Here is a 20,947-nt window from a genome sequence, read left to right as displayed (position 1 = left end):
ACATAAAAGCCTGGATTGACCATGGGGTGTCTATTCTCACACATGAGGTGTCACAACTCCAGCACCCCAAGCCCCCCCCCTCACCCATCGCCCTCCTCACTGGGCTGCCTGGAAGTGTGAATGTATTATAAACTCACATAGTGTCAAGTGGTGAGTGCTGAGCCAATATTAATCAGGCCTGTAGAAGCAGAAACACTCATCAGAGATCACTGAGCACCAGGTCACCCTTTGGGCATCACATTCATCATGGTCTGATGGACAAAAACAAGCAACTCAGTTTTCCTACAAGAGTCAAGAGACCTCTGCCAGTCCGTGGGCCTCATTTATAAATGTGCTCTAAGACTTGATCCAAGATTTCATTGTGTGGACATTTCAAAGAATATGATAAAATACACATATATAAAATGAGGTCTGTAGCTTTCATACCTTGGGTAGTGATCAGAACTAGTCCTAGCTCCTGATATCACAATGAATTTAGGGAATAGTCAATGTAATCTGGTGATCCTGACATCAAGAAAACCTTTTGATAATTTCTAAGACAAGCATAAAATTTGTGTAAAACAAATTCAATTAAAAGGAAACCCTGGGTTTTGCATTATCCTCTAGACAATATGTGGCCAGTCCCTGCCCAGCTTAGCTCCTCTGTCTTCATTGTGGAGCTGGGAAACAGATTGTCCACTGGCCCAAACCAAGACCCACTATTGTTATTGTAATCAAACCAACAAAAGCATCCAGAGATCCTTTTTTTTTCCTCCTCTCCACACGAGCCATTCGACACTTCCTCTCCCTACCTCCCCCCACTAGGGCTCTGACACACACTAGGGCTCTGACACACACACACACACACACACACACACACACACACACACACACAAACACACACAGCATTGTGGCCAGTCTGAGAGGTCATTAGCACCTGGGCTTTGGGCTCCTTGAGGTCTGGCTACTGTGGCTATTACATACTGATGGAGCTCCATAGACTGAGGTGTCAGGACTCACACATCCCCTTCCACACCCTCTGTCTCAATAGGCCTGGAGGGGGAGGGGGGGGCATTTTGTCAGGGTGTATGTGTGGGTAGATGAGTGGGGGATGGTGTATATGTGTGTATGTGTTTGAGAGAGAGAGAGACAGAGACAGAGCGAGAGAACGTGGGAATGTGAGTGGCAGCGAAGACAATAAAACACTGAGCCAAGTGCTACATGTGGCTATGGGCCTCTCGCACTCTCAAGCCCTCCCCAGGTCAAAGGTGATTCATCACCCAGTGACATCTACTCACCCATAGGGAAAGACCGCTCTGTCTCGACGCTAATTCCTTTCAATTCAAATTGGCATGAAAAAAAACAGACATTTACACTGCCAAAACATCAGTCAGACAACAATAAAACAGTTACAAATGTCCATCAACTGCCTATTGCTCTGTGAAAGCACTGAAGAAGATAGAGAAGGCGAGGAAGAACCAATAACCTCCTGTGTCGCGTTACTGTAAATAGTATAGATTAGACTGTTCATATTTTGTTAAACACCCTCACCAGGAGCTACGGTGTTTTAAGAGTTGGATCCGAGCCATAAGTCAGACTCATGCAGTAACGGAGCTGTCAGTCAGTAGAATAGAAATAGTTTGATACCGTGAAAGAGGAACAATAGTGAAGTACAGCAAGTCATTCCATATAACAACGCTGGAAAGAAGGTTCCAAATGAAACCACACTGATTCAAAGTTTGTGGGACGGATGAGTGTGTGGATGAATATGAGTATAGTAACAGTAAATATACATTCTTATAGATATTTTCAAAAAAAGAGCGTTTTATAGGATACTGCTTTCAAGCTTTGATTTACTCCAGTGGACTGTGAGTTTATGGCAAGCCGAGTGCGTCCTGCTCATGCATGTATCTCTCTCTACACCTTTTCACTCTGGCTCTTGGTCTAATGGATCAAAGAGAAAGCCCCCAGAGAACAGAGGTATCTTTCTTTCATCCTTTATCACTCTCTCTCCTTCTCTCCCTGTGATGCTGGAAACAGATCTGGGACTGGGAATGGAAACTTAGGCATTAATTATTGAATTTCAAAGGGTAAACAAGCCATCTCTCTGCCTCTTTCTGCGTGTCTCTCTCTGTCTCCCACTCCCCTCCCCCTCCTTTACTACTTTCTATATGACTAATTAGCTGTGGTGAAAAGCAGCAGCATGCATGTTGTTGTTGTCACATAAACAACATGAAACATCGGCTGAACGTACAAAGCCGCACAGAGACTCGGTTCCAAAGTGAGTCACTGGCCTTCACAAACAAGCTTTTATACTTTACTGAGTGGTACAACAAAGTAAAAGTTCACAGCACTACATTGTCGCCAAGGTAAAGCTTCAGTTTTGGCCTACTTTACACTTTATTTTACTTGTACACTCAGCTTTCAAACATTCAGGCCCATGCCCACAGGGATGTGTGCTCATATGCATACTTAAAAACACACACACACACTCACACACACACACACACAGCGGCTTTGAAGAGCTATTTAGTGCATGATGCAAGTGAGCAAGCAGGCTCTCCGGCAACACTAGACAACTTTGTATATAGGTTAGCTTTAAAATGCTTAAGAATAACATCACATACACAAGCATACCCATGCTCTCTCTCTACACACACACACACACACACGCAAGTGGGCCAACCAGCACCATATACTCATCAGCAGTCGTTCAGCTCGGGGCTATCTAAATAGGCTATGTATACAGCTGCTGTGTGTTCTCTACTGTGCATCTGAATGAGTCCTCAGAGAGGAGAAGTGTGGCCCTGGCAAAGGCTGCTGGAAATGAAAGCAAGGAGACATCAAAGGGGTTGTAACGATGCACCATAAAAACACCACTGGGAAGGGAGGGACCCACCACTCTTTTGTGAGAACACTTCAAATATTTGTCCTCAAAATGATAATTTCCATACAGTAGGAGTCAATGTGCCGTCACGTTAAGGACACGTCTCACCTCGTCTGCGTGACAAGATCAGGTTTAGGTTTCTGAACATGTGCAGCTGATGACACAATGGTAAAGAATTAATTCATATAGATATTTCTTCTCTCATTTTCCTCTTCATCGGTATTTCTCCCTCTCCAGACGTCAGATAGGGCGAACTTCCAGCGTTATATAACATTTAATTAGAAGGCTATTCACTTGTCCTCATGCCCTGCCATTTGAAGATACTTTCTATTGTGCTAGAACGATGCGAACATCCATAGTCATACCGTTTGTCCCCAAGAAGAAAAGTAGTTTCATTCAGCTCTCCTGCACTGCAGTAGTCCTACAGAATAAACTCCTCATTTGACCGTGTGTAATTGAGTTGAAAACTTGCAACAAATCTAAACAAACAACGACAAACTCCCAGACAACAATAGCTAATGGTGAATTGAGACCCCCAAAGCCAATTACCGAATGTCAGAAATGACCAATTACAGCATTCACATTCACTTACAGCATTCACTTGGTCCAGCCACAAATGTTGCGGCTGGACCAAGGTCATGAATGACACAAATAATAGGTGAAGCAGACATTGTGCAGACCACAATGTCTATAGAAACCACAAATACAGCCTAGTATCTAAGAATGGACTTTGGCTGCACACAGACTCTTTTACGTCACAACTCAGTTCACTGTTAACACAAACTAGGCAACGCCAATCTATTGATTCCACTATGCAGGCAGTTTTTGTCCCGTTATTGATTGCTGACCACTGCGGCCCAGAATGCTATTGGGTTTCCAGCTCAGAGTGAGAGGTCACTAGCTGCTTGTGGGGTTGCTGCTTAGCTAATGATGTAAAATAGTGACCAGGGAACTTATCAGCTTATAGAAAAGCAGTAATAGACATACACTGACAAAACATCATGTGAAATACTAACTCCCTCTCTTCATCCACCTCATCGTTTGCCCAAAGCCAGTGTGCTTCACCCCCTGTAGCTCCTTCCAAAATATCCCATTTTCTCACCTGCTATTGAACTTCTCAGGGTGCTTTTCTCGCATCAGGTGAAAGCGGTGGGCAATGGAGGCGTCCTGTAGGAGAGAACATAGAGCAAATATTACCTGGAGGACATCAGTGAACTCCCCACATCATCATGGCTTGCCGCAGGCTCACACAAGAACACCGTGCCCTAGATCTAAGGTCAATAGGTCAAACAAAGCAGTGTGGTGCCAGCGTAAAAAGATACGGTCGCCCTCGAGCAAAGTTCGATCGTCCCTGACTTTTGGAACAACCATCTTTACGTTGAGCCTCATCCCCTTCCATTCTAAATCTTCATCATCTTTTAAAAAACAGACCTAAATTCACATTTATTTGGGAATTAAATGACAGTTTGTAATGCTGAATTAATCTAAATCTAACATTGGATGACAGTGTAAAAACGCTGAGTGGAATACTGCGTTGAATAATAACGCAAAGCATCGTTGAACGAAAGGTCACAAGGTGATCCAAGGAGGGCTCAGGCAGCACCCTGCCCTCCCCTCCCCTGTGTTTAACCCCTGATCTCTGGGGCAGAGATGGATGTAACCCTGATCAGTCACACAGAGGGGCCTCAGGATGACCTTACTTATAGACACACTTCAGGCACCGACAGGGGACCATGCTGTCAAAGCCGCACCTTAAACCACGCGGGCATTACATTATATATTCCTCCCATCTTCTTTCACTCCTCACAGGAGCCTGTAAAAGTGTGTTTTACGTTTGATTTGAGGAGGTTTCACCCTTTAAATGTTCAAATTGCTATCATATCACTGAATTGCACCATTTTTTTTTAACAAATTTAAAAACAAGATTCTAATTTTGACGCTTAATGGCCTCATTCTTTTGTCAGCCCCAGCTTTATCACAGTACATATGGTGGTGGACTGGACACTTGAGCTTTGAGTGGATGTGATCAGTCAAACAGACCAGCCTTAAATTGACCCCAGGCTGAGCTTGACCAGAGCCTCTTCTGCACTGCTCCGGCCTGAGGGTGTGATCTGTCTTTCACAGACACACCGCCATCGTACATATGAAGTTCAAAGTAAGTTCAAGATGCACAGGCTGACAGATAACATCTACTGTATGTCAGAAGTTGTAATATATAGTATAATATATACATATATAGATAACTTAGATGTAATTCCTATATGTGGCATGGTGGATGGGAAGTGTCACTCTGCTGGGTGAATCAGTGATTTTATCAGAAGGGGGGAAGATTTTCCGGGAATACAGGGGCAGAGTTAAGGAGGAGGGGTTGCGGTTGAAATGGTTAATAGAGACACAACACAGCAGACGACTGTACTTGCTTCCACCAGCTAATGCATGAAGACACTGTGAATGCATGAAGACATTGTCAAGTCAATAAGAGATGACAGTGACCAAATATGAAGTCATCACATGCAGCAGCAGAAACATAAAAGGTTGGGGGATAGATCAGCCTTGAAGTCCACATAAGTACTTCATGCAGTTAAAGAAATTGGGCCTCAATCAAGTAATTTACTATGATGAATGGTGGCCTGCACAGTACATTTTCACTGTTTTCCTCTGTTTCCGTTGCAGCTGTTCTGTTTTCATATGACTAATTTTATATGGAAGCAGCTATGATCTTGTGCACTAAGTGAATCACGGAGAATATCAGTGGTTCATCCTCTCTAATGGCATAATTTTTCCATTTTCCTCTCCATTTGCAAAAACACTTTAAAAAAAAGGAGAGGGAGATGGTGATTTTGCATCGTCAATTTTGAAAGTGAAATTAGAGCAGTTCTTTTTTCAGAACATGAATAAGAGAGGGGCTGGGGTGATAGAGAATAACGACAAATTCAAGCTGTTATTGTTATAAATCGTTGGCTATAGTTAGACACGAGGCTTGGGTACGTGATTTAGTACCAATGCTGACTGGCAGCTTCAGAGCAACCCGATTCATTTCCTGACGTGAGGTCTCTCTGCCCCGAAATGGCTGTTCACCACTCTTCATTAAGTTCAGGGCTGCATGACCTTTTTTTCCATACTCCATACATAAGCTTTACCCATGGGTATAAATGAAATTGTTCTAACCACAGTTGACACTGTTAGACAGAACGACACAAAGTGCAACACCCTGTCCTGTAGCTTATTCAAAAAACGAACACATATACCTTTATATTGTATGCTATTATTCATGCTACCACTGGGGGTACAGCTGGAGATACATGCACTCAGCTAATGCTCAGAGCTGTTATGCATGATACATATTTTGTACATCTTATATTGAAGGGAAGAAAAAAGTGGAGTCTTAAAGTGGCACTGGGCAACTTTGCATGTTGGCAGCTCCAAATGGCAGCAAGATGTAACTGTTTGAAAAATGTGAACTTCAATAGCAAGAAGTCATATAACTTGATGTGAGTAAACTACACAGAGCACACTCATGTTTACCAATCTGGCCGGTCTGTGATGTTTTATAGCAAAGGATACAAAAGAGAGACAACAGATCTAATGTTTGGTAAGTCCAGCTTTCTCTGGATGGAGCGCTTGCTCACTGCTGTTTAGGAAACAGTTTGTATTTCGCTCTTAAGTTTCGATTTCTCGCTTCCTGTGGGTGGAGAAGTGTACATAACCGACACCAGAATTTAATTTGAGGCAAACTTTGTGATTTAGGCTGATAAGATGGGTGTATATTTACATAAGAATCCTGCCTAGTGCAGCTTTAACAGGCAAAAGCACCTGTGGGCAGCCTGGCACCCTGCCTGCCTGTGCAGGTGTTTCAGCAGTCAGTAACGTGGAGAGCGGAAGGTTGAGTCAAGACAGGCAGACAGGTACAATTACACGCATCCTCGCTTGTCACCCTCAAAACCATCCACTGGCGCTAACCGCCTGCTGCATCAATCCTCCTCAACCAGACCCTACAGGAGTGTGCCTCCACCCCACAGCATCAGCAAATATCAGATCTTAAAAATAGCACTGCATCTGCCTGCTTGGCCCAGCTGGGAATCTGATACTGGAACCTGGGGAGAGGGGAGTCATCAGGAGGTCTATCTACTGGTCAATGTGTACTGAACCCACGACACATGAGACTGACTTTGCTCACAGAGCTAAAGCTAAAAAGCGTACGGTTTCACTGCTCACAGCAAGGATACATAGAAAACATGGGACAAAGGGGTGAGGGCAAGTTGTTTACAATTTGCCTGAAGAGCTTGTGTCACGTGTGAGCAAAAGAGTGTTTTTACTGATATTTGTTACACAGCGGACAGCGTGTCCAGTACAATATGTGGGTCAGGGCCAGACATGAGTAATGACACGAAGCGGCCACAAAGCCTTCCAAAATATGATGCGCCGTTCATGTCACCAAATCTGCTCTCTCACTCCCCTGCAGCAAGCAATCACTGACCGGTCCCACTCCGTCCCCCTGGCCTGAAAAATCTGGCAGCGACAATATGTGACATTTGCCATCGCCTGTAGTTGCCTGCGCGATGAAGGTTGTTTTGATCTTGCTGTTTGAAGTACTGCGCATGGTGTGAGGGGGGAAAGAGGAGGTGCTAGCGGAGGGTGATGGGGAAAGGAGGGGGGAGCAAGACAAACAACCAAAAACAACAACAACAACAACAACAACAACAACGACAAAAATGCTGGCTGGAAAATGTCACCTCGGTAGGACCCACAGCACCACCCAGCAGAGAAATAGCTAGTCATTTCAGCCCTATTCTGTTTCACTGGCCTCTGGGGAAGGGCTTGGTTAGCTTAATGTCAAAGAGAAATGTCATATTCTGTATCTGATTGTCCCCAAACCGCCCATCCTCTCTGATATTGTCACTCTGGGACACTCAGATGAGCGTGCATGAAAAAAGGGCATCCAGAACATACACTGTCCCTGATCACATTGCACAGTTACTGTTTTAACAAATACAGACCGATTTCTTAATTCTAATACTTCCAATACTCCTATTCCTACTACTGCTACCACTACTCCTGCTACTACTACTTCTACTGTTACTACTACTAATAATGATAATGCTTTGAGTTTGTGTAACCACTCGGGGGCCATGACAGCGAGCTGTTACTGCATGGTTCTTCCATCTGTGTCCATGTCAAAGCAGTAGGTAGCAGGTGCTAATATGACTCACAAGGGACTGCATCCCATTTGAGTGAGTGTGAGTGTGTATATGAGAGTGAGAGAACGAGCAAATGGGTTTTTTGAAACATGAATGCCTGTGAGCTCGCTTATGTAAGGGACGGACAGGGTGAGATGAAGGATCCTATCTTTAAGACCAGGTGTGTGTGTGTGTTTGAGTGTGTTCTTCAGCGCTGTTTTCCTCCTGTCTTTAAGACCAGCCAGGTGTCACTCAGCACGGTCATTCATTACCGTGGTAACCTGGTCCGAACCTGGCAGGCGCTGACTTCCTGTCACTGATACTTCCCCTGACCTTCAGTCTGTGCCAGCACTACTCCTTCACACACACACGCACATACACACACACACACGCACACAGTTTTTTATTTGCACACCTTCTCTTTCCTTGTGGCCTTGCCTGTTGTCTGAGCAAGCACTAATACACCGTTGCTGCTTATACAGGCCAGGTCAGTGTTAAATGGAATAGGGCCTTTGTCCCAGTACAGTTACCCTCCCTCTGAGAGTTACATACTGCAGCACTGTTGTCAGGGAGATACTGTAATTACACCTTTTACACTGTTTTGGCTTTAACCAAGCCATAAAATAGCTCACTTTAACCCTCAACTTACATTTACATTTTAGCGATGAGGAAAGTATCTCTGGTCTTAATGTCACCACAGATTTCAGGCAGCTAGAGCACCAGGCGCTGATGCTGAATGATATATAGCGAGCGTTGTGCAACAGCAATGCCCTGGCTTGTATTCCTCCCATAAGCAGGCAGTGCCACACGGCTGGACGGAGACACCATTTTGATCAAGGGACAAGTCCTTAAGTTTCATCCCCCTCTCACACTCTGGGGGGGGATCAGCTTCCTCTCACACAGACACACACACACACACACACACAGACGCGCGTACACGCACACACATATACGCATCTACACCCATCCACCCAGGCGCACGCACACAGGCACACGCTGTAGAGGGATCAACTTCCTCACTGCAACATGAGGTGGCATCTTTAATGGCTGCTGACATGGTGTGATTTCCTTCTCTCAAATTCCTCTCACGAGATTCTTTCCAGGCTGAGGGTCAAGAGCAGGCACTTTAGGAACTGATGTCTGCCTGCATGCATACATGCCGGGACCGGGTTCAACTGTAATTCATAATGACTGAAGAGGGAACTTTCATTTTTTAAGGGCTATCATCATTACTCTTTCATTTCAAACACTTAAATTATTTTAATATTTGGTACAGAATCAACTCCAACGCTTATGGCTGCATACTTCAAGTGAAGGCAGGAGATGGCTCTGTGGTAATGAATGGAGCCATAAAGTGCGTCAATATGGACACAGTGGGGCTGAAATGGGAAGTAGAAGCCTCACACATATCCTTCTATGCCCCACTTAATCAGTGTGCTTACAGGCTGATGTAGCTGTTGAAAAACATGCTGCCGGCCTTACATTGAGCCCACTTGTCAAGGCACCTTTAGACAAATAAAAGTGTTACATCATTTTTTGATATAAACAACTTCTCAAGGTAAGTTTTCTGCCATTTGTTATTTGAATATAAAAATGTGAGAGTATTAGGCTGCACAACTTACAATGTCCGAACAGAAAAACAAAATCTAAGCGCAGAATGAAGAGTAGAATCACTTAATACACATTTTGATTTGTAGCTCTGAGTGCCTTGGCTCAGCCTGCCACATGCTCCACACCATGTCATCCACAGTTAAGTCAGTGAGATAAAGGACAGATGACTGTGGAAGCTTTCAAATTTGGCCTTGCCAGCCTCCAAACACCATGGCAACCGAACCCCAAGTAGCAAGGTCTGTGATGGGATGGCAGGAAATGCTAACCCAATATGGTTATTGAACCAGATTTGAGGGCTGCTAATGGTTACATCATCGGTGTGAGTCAGGCATTGGTTTGCTCAGGTGTCGTTTGCGCCCAGATACTCAGCCATCTGTCACCATGGCTCCTGGAGGCACAGCGATCTGTCGCTTGGTTTAATGGCCATGCCGCATTGGAGCGTTGTCAGAGCACTAGGGAAACAGTCGCAGTAGCACACAGACGCCCTGCACTTTAAATTAACTGCCCTGTATCTATGGGTAAAACATGGATACAGACTCTACTACAGTATATATCTGATGGTGAAAAGTTGATGCAGAATTTGGAGATGGCAGTGCCTTCAAAACAGAGCGAGAAATGAAAGAGACAAAATGTTTCAATATCCATTAATTGAAGACTACTCAGATCTAATGTTGGGTTTTGATCGGATCAGTATGTCAGCATCACTGAACCAACACAGCCAATCGGATACCATTGTCTCCCTCTATCTGACACACTGGCACTGCCACCCAGGCCACAGAGAGGACATTGTCCCCTGCTGCCACCGCCTAGCCTCCCTTCTCCGATACGAGAAGAAGGAGTCATTGTTTGCAGAAGGTCAGAGGTTTATTTAATTCCTGTAATTCTACGATAAAAACAAACAACTGTTATTCAGCCAAGACAATCAAAAAGTACATGACATGTGTGCATGTGGGTACACACAGTATATCGCTGGCTTCCTCTAGACAATGTTATGCCTACATGTCTTATGTGTGCAAACAAGCACACACACACACACACACACATGCATCCTATATACAGTAACAGGGGCCCGTTGTAGCAGAGATCAGTGGGGGTGCAGTTGTATAACATCACTGTGGTGTGTCCTCTCCCTGCCAAAATCGCCCTCATACTTCTACCCGCGCTTTACTCAGGGACATATGTCTTCTTCACACTTATGTCACTGCTGTTTATTTATGGTCATATAGGTAATGGGTACAAGTTTGATTGCCGTGTTTATTTTTAGGAGTAATGACTACAGGATGTTTAAGAAAAAGCACTGCTGTTGGCTCTGACTTTAGCTGTTATGGTGATGATTCAGCTCAAAACTTGACAAAACACCAAGGTTACCGATCCAGTTTCTTTTGTTTCTTTTGCTTCTAACTGCGTGTTAAGTAGGTACGACTGTTTATTTGCTGTCCTGGTACATTTAGATTTACCCACCTGTGCTGTGGAAAGGAAAATGCAGGGTGCTGTGTGTACTTGGAACAGAGGCAATATTTCACAGGCTTGGACTACCTCACTATTTATAGCAAGCCACAGTGAAACAAAAAAATGAAGATGAAAACTGTACAGGTTATTTCTATGGTTGGAACAGGCGAAGCAAAAATGGATTTGATAATACCAAGTACAGTATTACAGTATATGTAAAAACCGGTAATCAAAGTTTGTGCATTAACACTGTAATCATCATTGTGACAGCTTTATAGCTACATATCAATAGTATGTATATTATCAAATTTGTAATAAATGAGTAATTCATTAATGTCTATGCTATGCTTTTTTAGTTATCCACTGCATGTAGTACTCTTTGACTTTTGTATCCCTGATCTGATTTGGTCTTGTAACTTGTGGATGGTCCTTTACTCGCCAAGCTAATCGCTGTATTTGTTTCAGGTATGTTGACTGACATGAATGACGTAAGCCCTTACAGGAGAGCAGCTGGATGCTGATCTAGCACAGGAGCAGCATCTTATTGTCTGGATTTATCTCTCTTAGTTTTTGTTGCTCATTTAGTTGATGGGCGACCTATTCATGTTAAGAAAGGTTTTTGCTGCATCTCACTTTCCCTCCTCTTCCCTCCTCCTTCCCACTCCTCTTTCCCTCCTCATAGTATAAATTATACTTTGAATTCATGGTGTTGTCCAGGGTTATGATTATACTGTAGCCCAGGATGCTGTTGATCCTGTTGGTTTTGTGCCCATCCCACTAAACAGGAGGGGTGAATTCCGGTAACATTGGAAATGCCTCCATGGCTGGCGTATTCACTACAGCTTAGTCGGAAACAAATCTAAAGCAACCACACTTAATCGCTGACATCACTTGTAGTGAAAGCATCCACAATTTGACTTCAAATTGATCAGCAGAGACCGACACTGGAATGGCTTCACAGAGGCCTTTTAGCTATTACGTCTCTGAGCCTTTATACTAGTTTCACCATCAGGATGCGGCAAGATAAAGGGTTGCTAAGCAACTGGAACCTGGCAGCGTTCTTCTTTCCTCCAATTAACAGGGGAAACAGACATTAACCTGCCCAAGAGGGATGAAAATTAAAAAAAAATCACTGATGAATCTGCAAATTGCTTATGTCTAACTGGATCAGGTAATCCTGACAGCATGCTGATATTGTGACAACTATTTGCTCTCAACAGACAAATTGGGGACATGGAGGAGAAGTAGCGTGTATGTGTTGTTTAAATGTGTATGAAGTGACAATTTTGATGGCAATAGGACAACAGTACCTTGTAGCGCCCTGTATTTGGAGGAGAAAGTTTACTGTACTGTACATGCCACAAGAGGCGGATGTTTGGATGTTGATCTTTACAGATAAGCAGCAATATGGGTAACTGTTGAGTGTGGATTTTCTGAGTATGAGCGGCTCACCACCTACCATACTTTTTTTGTTTTGTTTTTTGTTTTTTTTAAATAGCGCCCACCATGGCCAACCCACACAGGGAAAATGTATTATGGAATTTAAAGCTGTCAGCCAAATGCAGAGTCACTCTATGTGAGGCGAGTGTGTGACTGAGCGTGGCTTCGTCAGCGGCCTGCTTACCACTCCGATGGAGAAGTAGTTGTTGACGATGCTGTAGGGGACGGGGTCTCCCTTCTCCTCCTTGTCGTCGGGGATGATGTCGATGTTCCAGCGGTCCAGCAGCACCTCTGTGCTGTGCTCGATGTCCCGCAGGAACTTCAGCAGGCTGCCGCCCTCGTAGCCTGCCGCGGACAGCCAGAGAGAAAGATGCCGTTTATACAAACACAAGCAAATGCACAAAAACAGAAACCTGGCACACACGCACAGACACATAACATTCATTTCTACTCAATGGGCTAATCTAGATCTAATCAATTCTGTATTATTATACAGTCGGCATGTAAAATAGCAAAATATAATATCCTATAATATTCTATTGTAGAATACTATAAGGCTAACAAATTGGCTCAGCAGTGAGTAGACAAAAATTAGAGGGTTTTTATCAACTCTACTGTGAGCTAAATGTGACCAACAATTGACTGAGATTTTAATCATTGGTTCTGCACCTGAATATACATTTCCAAAGAGAACTGGCGCTCACCCATATCCATACTAAAACCCCTATATTTCAGCAGTGTAATGGTAGAGTATATGGGTTGAAACACAATGTCAGTGATTAGGCTGCCATCTGATGGAGACCCCCTGTTCTGAGAGTGCTCCCCATGCCTGGCAGCACCCCAGGGAGCCTGACAGAGATCTGGGTTGGCCCAGCAGGTGACAGTCTGCCTCAGCAACCAGGCCCCTTATTAGTGATCAGGGGTGGGAGTATGTTACAAGAGTGCCATGAGGGCGTGAGGCATTAATGAGTGCTATCACACTGGGAGTGCAATGTGTGTATGTGTGTGTGTGTGTGTGTGTGTGTGTGAGGTGTGTGATGTGTGTGTGTTTGCGCATGCACATTTTTCTGACACACTGGAAAACACTGCGCTCCTCTTTAGACATGATGACGACAATTGTTCCCTTTTTCCCCTGTATCTCTCATCACATTTCATCCTGAACCTGCACACACACACGCACACACACACACACACACACACACATTCTCTCTGTGCGTCATACACACATGCATTACACACCTGAGAGCCCTAAAACAGTCTAGAAGCCTCAGATGACAACAACAAAGATCAATGGAAGCTTCTGTCACAGTCATCGGCCCACACAAAATTGCCGCTTTGCGCTGTGTACGGTCTAGAAACTGAGGAACAATAACTGTAGGCTGCTCACTTCCACAAACAGATCACCCTCTCCCACAGTGTATCCCTATCTAAATGTTCATCAAGCTAAATGGCTTCAGAGAATCCAGCTGCTACTTCACTGTTTATTTGTGGGAAACGTGATATTCAACAAAAGCCCAAAGCCCCCAGGATCTGGCAGCTTATTGACTACTGACAAAACATCATTCATAACTCTGGGTAAGTGCTGCGTTGGCCCTCAAAGCAACAACAATCAAGCAGTCATAATCAGCCATTCCAATTACTGGTCTAAAGTATTATAACAAGCCAATGGCTGGCAAGGGATTTATAGTACAACTGCTTTGCATATTAACAGTTTTCGACAGACTGTACACCCCCCACCCCATCCCTCCAAAACACACACATGCCTGTATTATGTATTCTGCTATGTTTGTGAGGACCTTCCCTTGACTGAATTCATTCTCTAAATTAAGTCTTAACCGTAACCCTCACCACTACATGCCTAACCTTCACCGTTAAAGGAATACATCAAGCTTTTGGGAGATCGGCCGATTTAACTGTTAACCTAACCTAATTTTTGAGAGCTACTTGATCCCGTAAACTTCCAGCAGTTGAGCTAAGCTAACCGTTCCCATTCTTCGAGTTTGTCTGACTTTGGGTAAGTAGGAAAAATAGGTAAATTCCCCCCCAAAAAAACTATCCTGTTAAGGGTTACTAATTTTGAGCAACATACAAAAAAAGCTAGCTCAAAAATGTTTTTTCCAACTGAGAAACATTGCCAAAATCTTGACAGAGAGAAAATTATTCATGCTTTTGTGTCTCACCAGGACTACTGCAATGCTTTGTTTACTTGCCTCAGACAAGCTTAGGTAGCTCGACTCCAAGTGGTCCAAAATGCTGCTGCTCGTCTATTATCTAATACCAATTGTAGGTCTCACATCACCCTGGTGTTGGCCTTTTTTCACTGGCTACCAGCGACTTTTAGAATCAATCAAAGTTCTTTTTGTTACGCACATTTCATGGTCAAGTACTTGGGTATACCTCAGAATTATTGTACAAACAATACTGTTACGTCCTTTAGGTCCTCAAGCCAAGAGCTCTTGGTCTTTCCACGCACCAGACTAAAGCTAAAAGGTGATGGTGCCTTTGCTCCTACTGCCCCTAAACTTTGGAGCAGAACCCTTCCTATTGATATGAGATGATCTGAATAAACTTCTTAAGCAATGGCTTAGGACTCAGTTTTACCCTGTATTATACGTTATTATATGCTCCATGTTTTACTATTTTAATATGTTTAACTATCCATGTTTTATGTTTTATGTCCTTATTGTTCTAGTATCCATTGTGAAGCATTATGTAACCACAGTTTAGAAAGGTGCTATACAAATAAACCTTTATTTTACTTACTTTGAGGGCCAAATGTCCTCACAAGGATATAAGTACAAGAACACACAACGCACACACACATCCCCCCCACACACACAGATAATCCAGTGGGCGTCTCACCTCCTCCCCAGCGTAGGCAGCGTGCCAGGTCGTTCCCTGTGCCCAGAGGGAGGATTGCCACTGGGGGGTGCCTGGCAAAGTTAGCCTTGTCTGCAGGCAAGGACAGACAGATCACAATTATATTGTCTTTGGTCACTATGGTAGCTGGACAAGGTGCTTGCAATGACTGTGTTTGGGGTTTGAACTCACTCAGACTAATTGAAAGGGAGTAATTGAGATCATCAAAGGTTAATATTGAAGTTAACCCCATATCATAACAGAAACTGTCAGTATAATGTGCCAGTCACAGAATGAGTCCAGAAGATATAGTATACCTATACAGTCTAGGATCCAGCCCACAGTGCCATCACCTCCACACGCAAGCACCCGGAAATCAGGGACATCGTGGAAAAAGTTGAGCCTAGGAGAAGAGAAGATCCAGTAGATTTAACTAACACATGCAGAAACCCACGAGCACTAAACAGAGTTTTTTTGTTTGTTTGTTTGTTTTGGGGTTTTTTAACTCCTGGTGATAACTCCTTTGATTGGATTTCATATCAGCTGACATGGGGATTTTCCAAGCTTTGAATGATCTGATGATTTGAACTGAGGGACTGATAATGAGATGATAATGAACTGATGATGAGAGAGAGAGAGAGAGAGAGAGAGAGAGAGAGAGAGAGAGAGAGAGAGAGAGAGAGAGAGAGAGAGAGAGAGAGAGAGAGATAGAGAGAGAGAGAGAGACAGACAGACAGACAGACAGAGAGATATGGTTTTATCAGTGTGTCCCCTCTCCAGCTGTGTTCACTCCACTCTTGGCCCTAGAAACCAGGAGGCGGTCATAGAGTGTGTGCCCTTCAAAGGGACCTTTAATGTGTGTTGGGACAAAGGTGTCGACAGTAGCTTTCATCTCTCTCCGTCATGAGACAGCTGCAAACAGGACACCGCCACCTCTCCCACCGACCACCTGGCCCTGGACAAAAACAACCCCTAGCCCCTCTCCACCTCGTCTATGTCTTGTTGTAAACGCAATGAGGGTTATGCAGGGAATGGTTATGCAGTATTTCACCAGTTGACCTGACATGCTCTCAACATGGGTACTCTGACAAGACAGATGGCAGTCTCATCTATAACACAATATGATACAACCACTCTGACCTGCACTACAACGTCTGAACAAATAATCCCAAATAGCCACCAGATGCCTTCCCCAGCTTCTGCTCCGATGTAGCCGTCCTGTTACTTTCTTACCTCGACGCTCCAGACCGATGGAAGTAGGTGGTGGATTTATTTCTGGATCAGGCCAGATCCACTTTCCCTCTGAGGGGGTATGGAGGCCGTGAGGCAGACAGCCCTCTCTAATGGCCACGCAGGTGAACTACACCAACCCGGCAGAAGGTAGAGCGAGGCACAAACATGCCACCGCTGTGGGGACATTTCCACAGCAAGGAGCCGGCGTATCGCATCCGACCAAAACACTCGCATGTCAGCATGAAATATTGATACAGCCACCTAAGCCCGACTGTTTGTGGCTATGCTTTATGTATGACGCCTTGGGAGAAAGTGTGCATTAACAAAGGGCCAAATGAGGATCTACATTAATGCGAGGACAGAAACAATGTTTGTAATGGCTGAAAAGACAGCTAGCTAATTGCATTCCCTAAACAAATTACTCAGGGTGAGCTGCCTCTCGCTTCAAAGCCCGCTGAGCCTGTTGCTAAGGAGCCCATGGTAACAGAAGTGGAGAGTTTGGCTGGCAATGGGTTAACCCTCCATATGACAAGAGACCTTGATGCAGTCTCTGACAATGTGTTTGTATGTGTACGTATGCATGTGTGTATGCATTTGTGTGAATCCTGTCTCACTCTCACCCTGTTAGCAGCATTGGCAATTAGCTGGCAACTAGCTGCTAATTACACAACTACTGCTCAACAATAACAGCATTATGCCACTTCAGTTCATTTAACCTAGGCTGCCTCTCTGATGCCCCATATGTATTATCTACAGCATTCTCCACTGAGACCCGGGTGCATCACTAGGTCTTTTCCTACAATGGACTCTCGAGGGCGGGAGATGGGCTAGTCGTGACTGCTGAGAGGGAGAGAGAGAGAGAGAGAAAGAGAGAGAGATGCACAGAATGAAAGTAAAAGATTGGTGAGGAGCAGAGAATTGAGGTCAACACCCTTCAGGTAAAGCATTCAAGCCTCTTGTGCTGTGTAGGGTATTTTTCTTACATGAATAGACTCTCCCGATGCACAGTAACATTCAGTTCAAGGTACAAGGTGTCCTCGGCCTCTGATGTATGTACATGTTAGTGTGTGTTTGTTTGTGTGTGTGTCAAGTGGTCAAGTGTATGCACAGCACAGCAGCTCTGCAGGGTTCCCATTCCCCTTCACCGACCTCCACAGCAGGCCAGCTCGACAGTGAGAGGACAGAGCTTGTCTGACAGCGCACTAGTCAAACTGCTTGTCTGCGTATCACACAGCATGGGCCAAGAAAATCATACATCTGAAATGCTTCAACTTAAAGATGGATGACATAACTGAATTTCCAAATAGCCACAATGTTCTTTTCATTCTGAAATCCAAAATCCTGATGCAGCTTATAGTCACTGTAAAATAAATCAATAATACACCTATATTCATTTTTTTTTTTTTAATTCATGAACGTTTCTTTGATTTCTTTGTCACTGGCTGTGCATCTCAATTCTCTATCCACTGAAGGGTGATGTGAGCTGCATAGTTTGAAGAACTAGCAGAGCCGCTATGAATAAATTTGCTAACCCTGACAGTGTCGGTGCTTTACTCTATCCGCTGAGTGACGTAAAAACGCCAATGAAACGCTGTATGCAGCAGACTCACCCCACCATTGGCCCCCCTCGGTCCAAACTGTACACCTGTCTGGGGTTTAGTAGGTACCTCAATTTCCTCAGTACCCTGGAAGAAGGAGAGAGAGAGAGAGAGAGAGAGAGAGAGAGAGAGAGAGAGAGAGAGAGAGAGAGAGAGAGAGAGAGAGAGAGAGAGAGAGAGAGAGAGAGGAAAGAAAGAAAGAAAGAAAGAAAGAAAGCATATGGACAGATTACTACAAGTATAACAGCTTGTGGGCAGATTACTACGCTCTAAAACTCAGCAGGTGTCCACTTACAGTATAATTCCTGATTATGCTTGATGTAACTTGGGATTTGGAAATGGAACATATTTTTAGAATGAAATTTGAAAAAGCTGCACGGAAAATATAAGAATTATGAAAATGCTGTTAAAATATGACAAGCATAGTACAAAGTCAAAGTTAATATTTAAGCTCTAGTGCAACGTATGTATGAATAGATAATGCACAAGTAAATAGGCACAGACTTAAAAACAAACAAAAAAAAACACCAGCAAATATACCTTTCAACATATGAACATTATCCAAACAATACTCAAAAGCAACTAATTTAGTTAGAAATACAGTGGAGTTGTATGGAGTAAATAGACCACTATGTGCTGATTATTCCACCAGTCATTCATCAGCTGAACATTCCACCATTCATCTGTATGTTAGAAGAATTAGCAATACAAGTAAAATATCTTAAAAAGTATCAGAAGTATTGAAGAGATCAACGTATGCACGCATATCTCAAAGAATTTAAATATACGAAATAATCTGTTCTAAAGCATTAATGCAGTTTTTAGATTAAAGTATACAGAAATAGAGGGATAACATGCAACAGAAATATGAAGAAGTGAAGAGTGTTAGTTTGCAAGCTCTTCAGTCTTCCAACTATGATCTTTCTTCTCCCACAAACTGCCAGTATCTAGCAGGCTTCACACTGACACAGCAGTTTCCTGTAACCTTGTGGGAGTTATATAAAATGCCCATTGAAGCCTCCACAATCCCCTTCATGCAGGCTTTGCGCAGGTGATTGTGTTGGCTTCCAGTACACAAACTTTTACACATTTCAGTAGAGCAGGGACAGCCAGCAGAAAGCTAATGAAAACAAGTACGTCAAACTGAGACATTTTTGGCAAGCCATTTCAGGCGGCACCAATAAGAGGGTGTATTATTAGACTACCGGGATAGATTTATATAAACAGGGCAATACGTTCTACTGATATTCTCTAAGACCTGCAACTCTTGATACACAAAGGATTGGTAGGTTTGTGGAGGTGGATGGATGAGAGATTGATGACATGTGTACAAAAATCTGTAAAAAAAACAAAAAACAAAAAACACAAATAACAGTAGCACAATACATTTTTACCACAGTAGGCGAAATGCTTCTACAGCTTCTAATAAGTGGCAATCAAGCTAGAAGTGTTAAATCAAACTGAGCACAGCATTCATAAAAGTATAACATTGAAAACTACAAAAACACTCATCTTTCATTCTTCAGTCATTTCAGCATTCACAACAAAGGCAGACAGAAATAGCACTGAAATAGCCTCTTGTTTTTTGTGCCGGAAAATAAAAGGATCTTTTGTGCTTGAAGTGTCTAGAGAATAATTTCCTTTCTAATGGTATTTAAGAGTGTGTTGCTATGGTAATGTGTCAGGCTGCAGCAGAGCAACAGGCCTTGGCTGGTAGGTGGAGAGCTGTACAACACAGCTAATATGGCCTTTTTCCTTCTTGAAATAACAGCATTCAGAGACACAGCAGGGAAGTAGAGAGAGCATCGTTAAAATCCCTCTCTTTCTCTCCTAGAATTCAGTTTCCTGAAATGTGCTGTAATTTTCTTTCCCCAGTTAATGGCACAGTAGATTCAGGCATTTCCATTAGGCCAAAAAAAGAACTATATGCCGCTAAGTCTAAAACAAAGCTGAAGACAATCATTAAACTTCCGGTTAACACTTTTAAACCTGATTCATCTTTTTAAGTCAAAGGCAACTTTTTCACATTATGGAGAAATCTTCTCTGGGGCCACAGACCTATACCCCTTTCACACACAAGATTTCTCCATAATGTGAAAAAGAGGAAGATATATTTTTACACCATGAATATATTTTATATAATTATAACTGTGCACAATGTAAGTTGCCTTTGACTTAAAAAGATGAATCGGGTTTAAAAGTGTTAACCGGAAGTTTAATGATTGTCATCAGCTTTGTTTAGTAATCTCTCTGCTTGAGCTCCATACATTATTTCTCAATAAATGTGACAAAAGATAAAAGCAGAGCAGACCACCTGACCATGGCAGAGGGTCCCATGGGTGGCGGCAACTTACCGCTCCCCCTGTCTCCCTCCACTCTTGGGGTTGACCAGGACCAGGAGCGGGTGTGTACCGGGGAGAGGGGTGATCTGGACAGAGACGGTACACACAGGAAGGAAAAATACACTGAAACACACTCTGTCAGGCTTTGTTCACTCAATTCAAGTCATGGATTGTTGGATAGTGTGATCCGTCTCCGCTCGGCGATGGGCCGGCGTACCTGCAGTGCCTGTCCATCTCCAGCAGTGAACTTGAAAGTCTGATTCACGTCGTCGGGGCTGGTGCTGGGCGGGGACTCCCCCTCTCCGCGCTTCACCACCGAATGGCGGTCCTATGGAGCGAGATCCACAGATTGATGGACAGGTGGAGAAACGA

The 20,947-nt window shown here is 43.7% G+C and overlaps 1 protein-coding gene across 1 annotated transcript in view; it reads right to left on the bottom strand.

Annotated features, from left to right (window-relative positions):
- dgkg (diacylglycerol kinase, gamma) overlaps nucleotides 1-20,947 on the bottom strand; it is a 66,737-nt gene that overhangs the window by 25,862 nt on the left and 19,928 nt on the right. The window contains exons 13-19 of the mRNA XM_078286016.1: nucleotides 20,793-20,903; nucleotides 20,588-20,661; nucleotides 18,246-18,320; nucleotides 15,720-15,805; nucleotides 15,406-15,495; nucleotides 12,728-12,888; nucleotides 3,969-4,033 (exon numbers count right to left, since the gene is read on the bottom strand). Coding sequence (XP_078142142.1) covers nucleotides 3,969-4,033; nucleotides 12,728-12,888; nucleotides 15,406-15,495; nucleotides 15,720-15,805; nucleotides 18,246-18,320; nucleotides 20,588-20,661; nucleotides 20,793-20,903 — 662 coding nt within the window. The remainder of the gene's footprint in view (nucleotides 1-3,968; nucleotides 4,034-12,727; nucleotides 12,889-15,405; nucleotides 15,496-15,719; nucleotides 15,806-18,245; nucleotides 18,321-20,587; nucleotides 20,662-20,792; nucleotides 20,904-20,947) is intronic.

This window comes from Centroberyx gerrardi, chromosome 10 (genome assembly GCF_048128805.1).
Source record: "Centroberyx gerrardi isolate f3 chromosome 10, fCenGer3.hap1.cur.20231027, whole genome shotgun sequence".
Lineage (NCBI taxonomy): Eukaryota > Metazoa > Chordata > Actinopteri > Beryciformes > Berycidae > Centroberyx > Centroberyx gerrardi.
The sequence above is the reverse complement of the archived record's forward strand: the minus strand, read 5'-3'. Positions and strand labels throughout refer to the sequence as shown.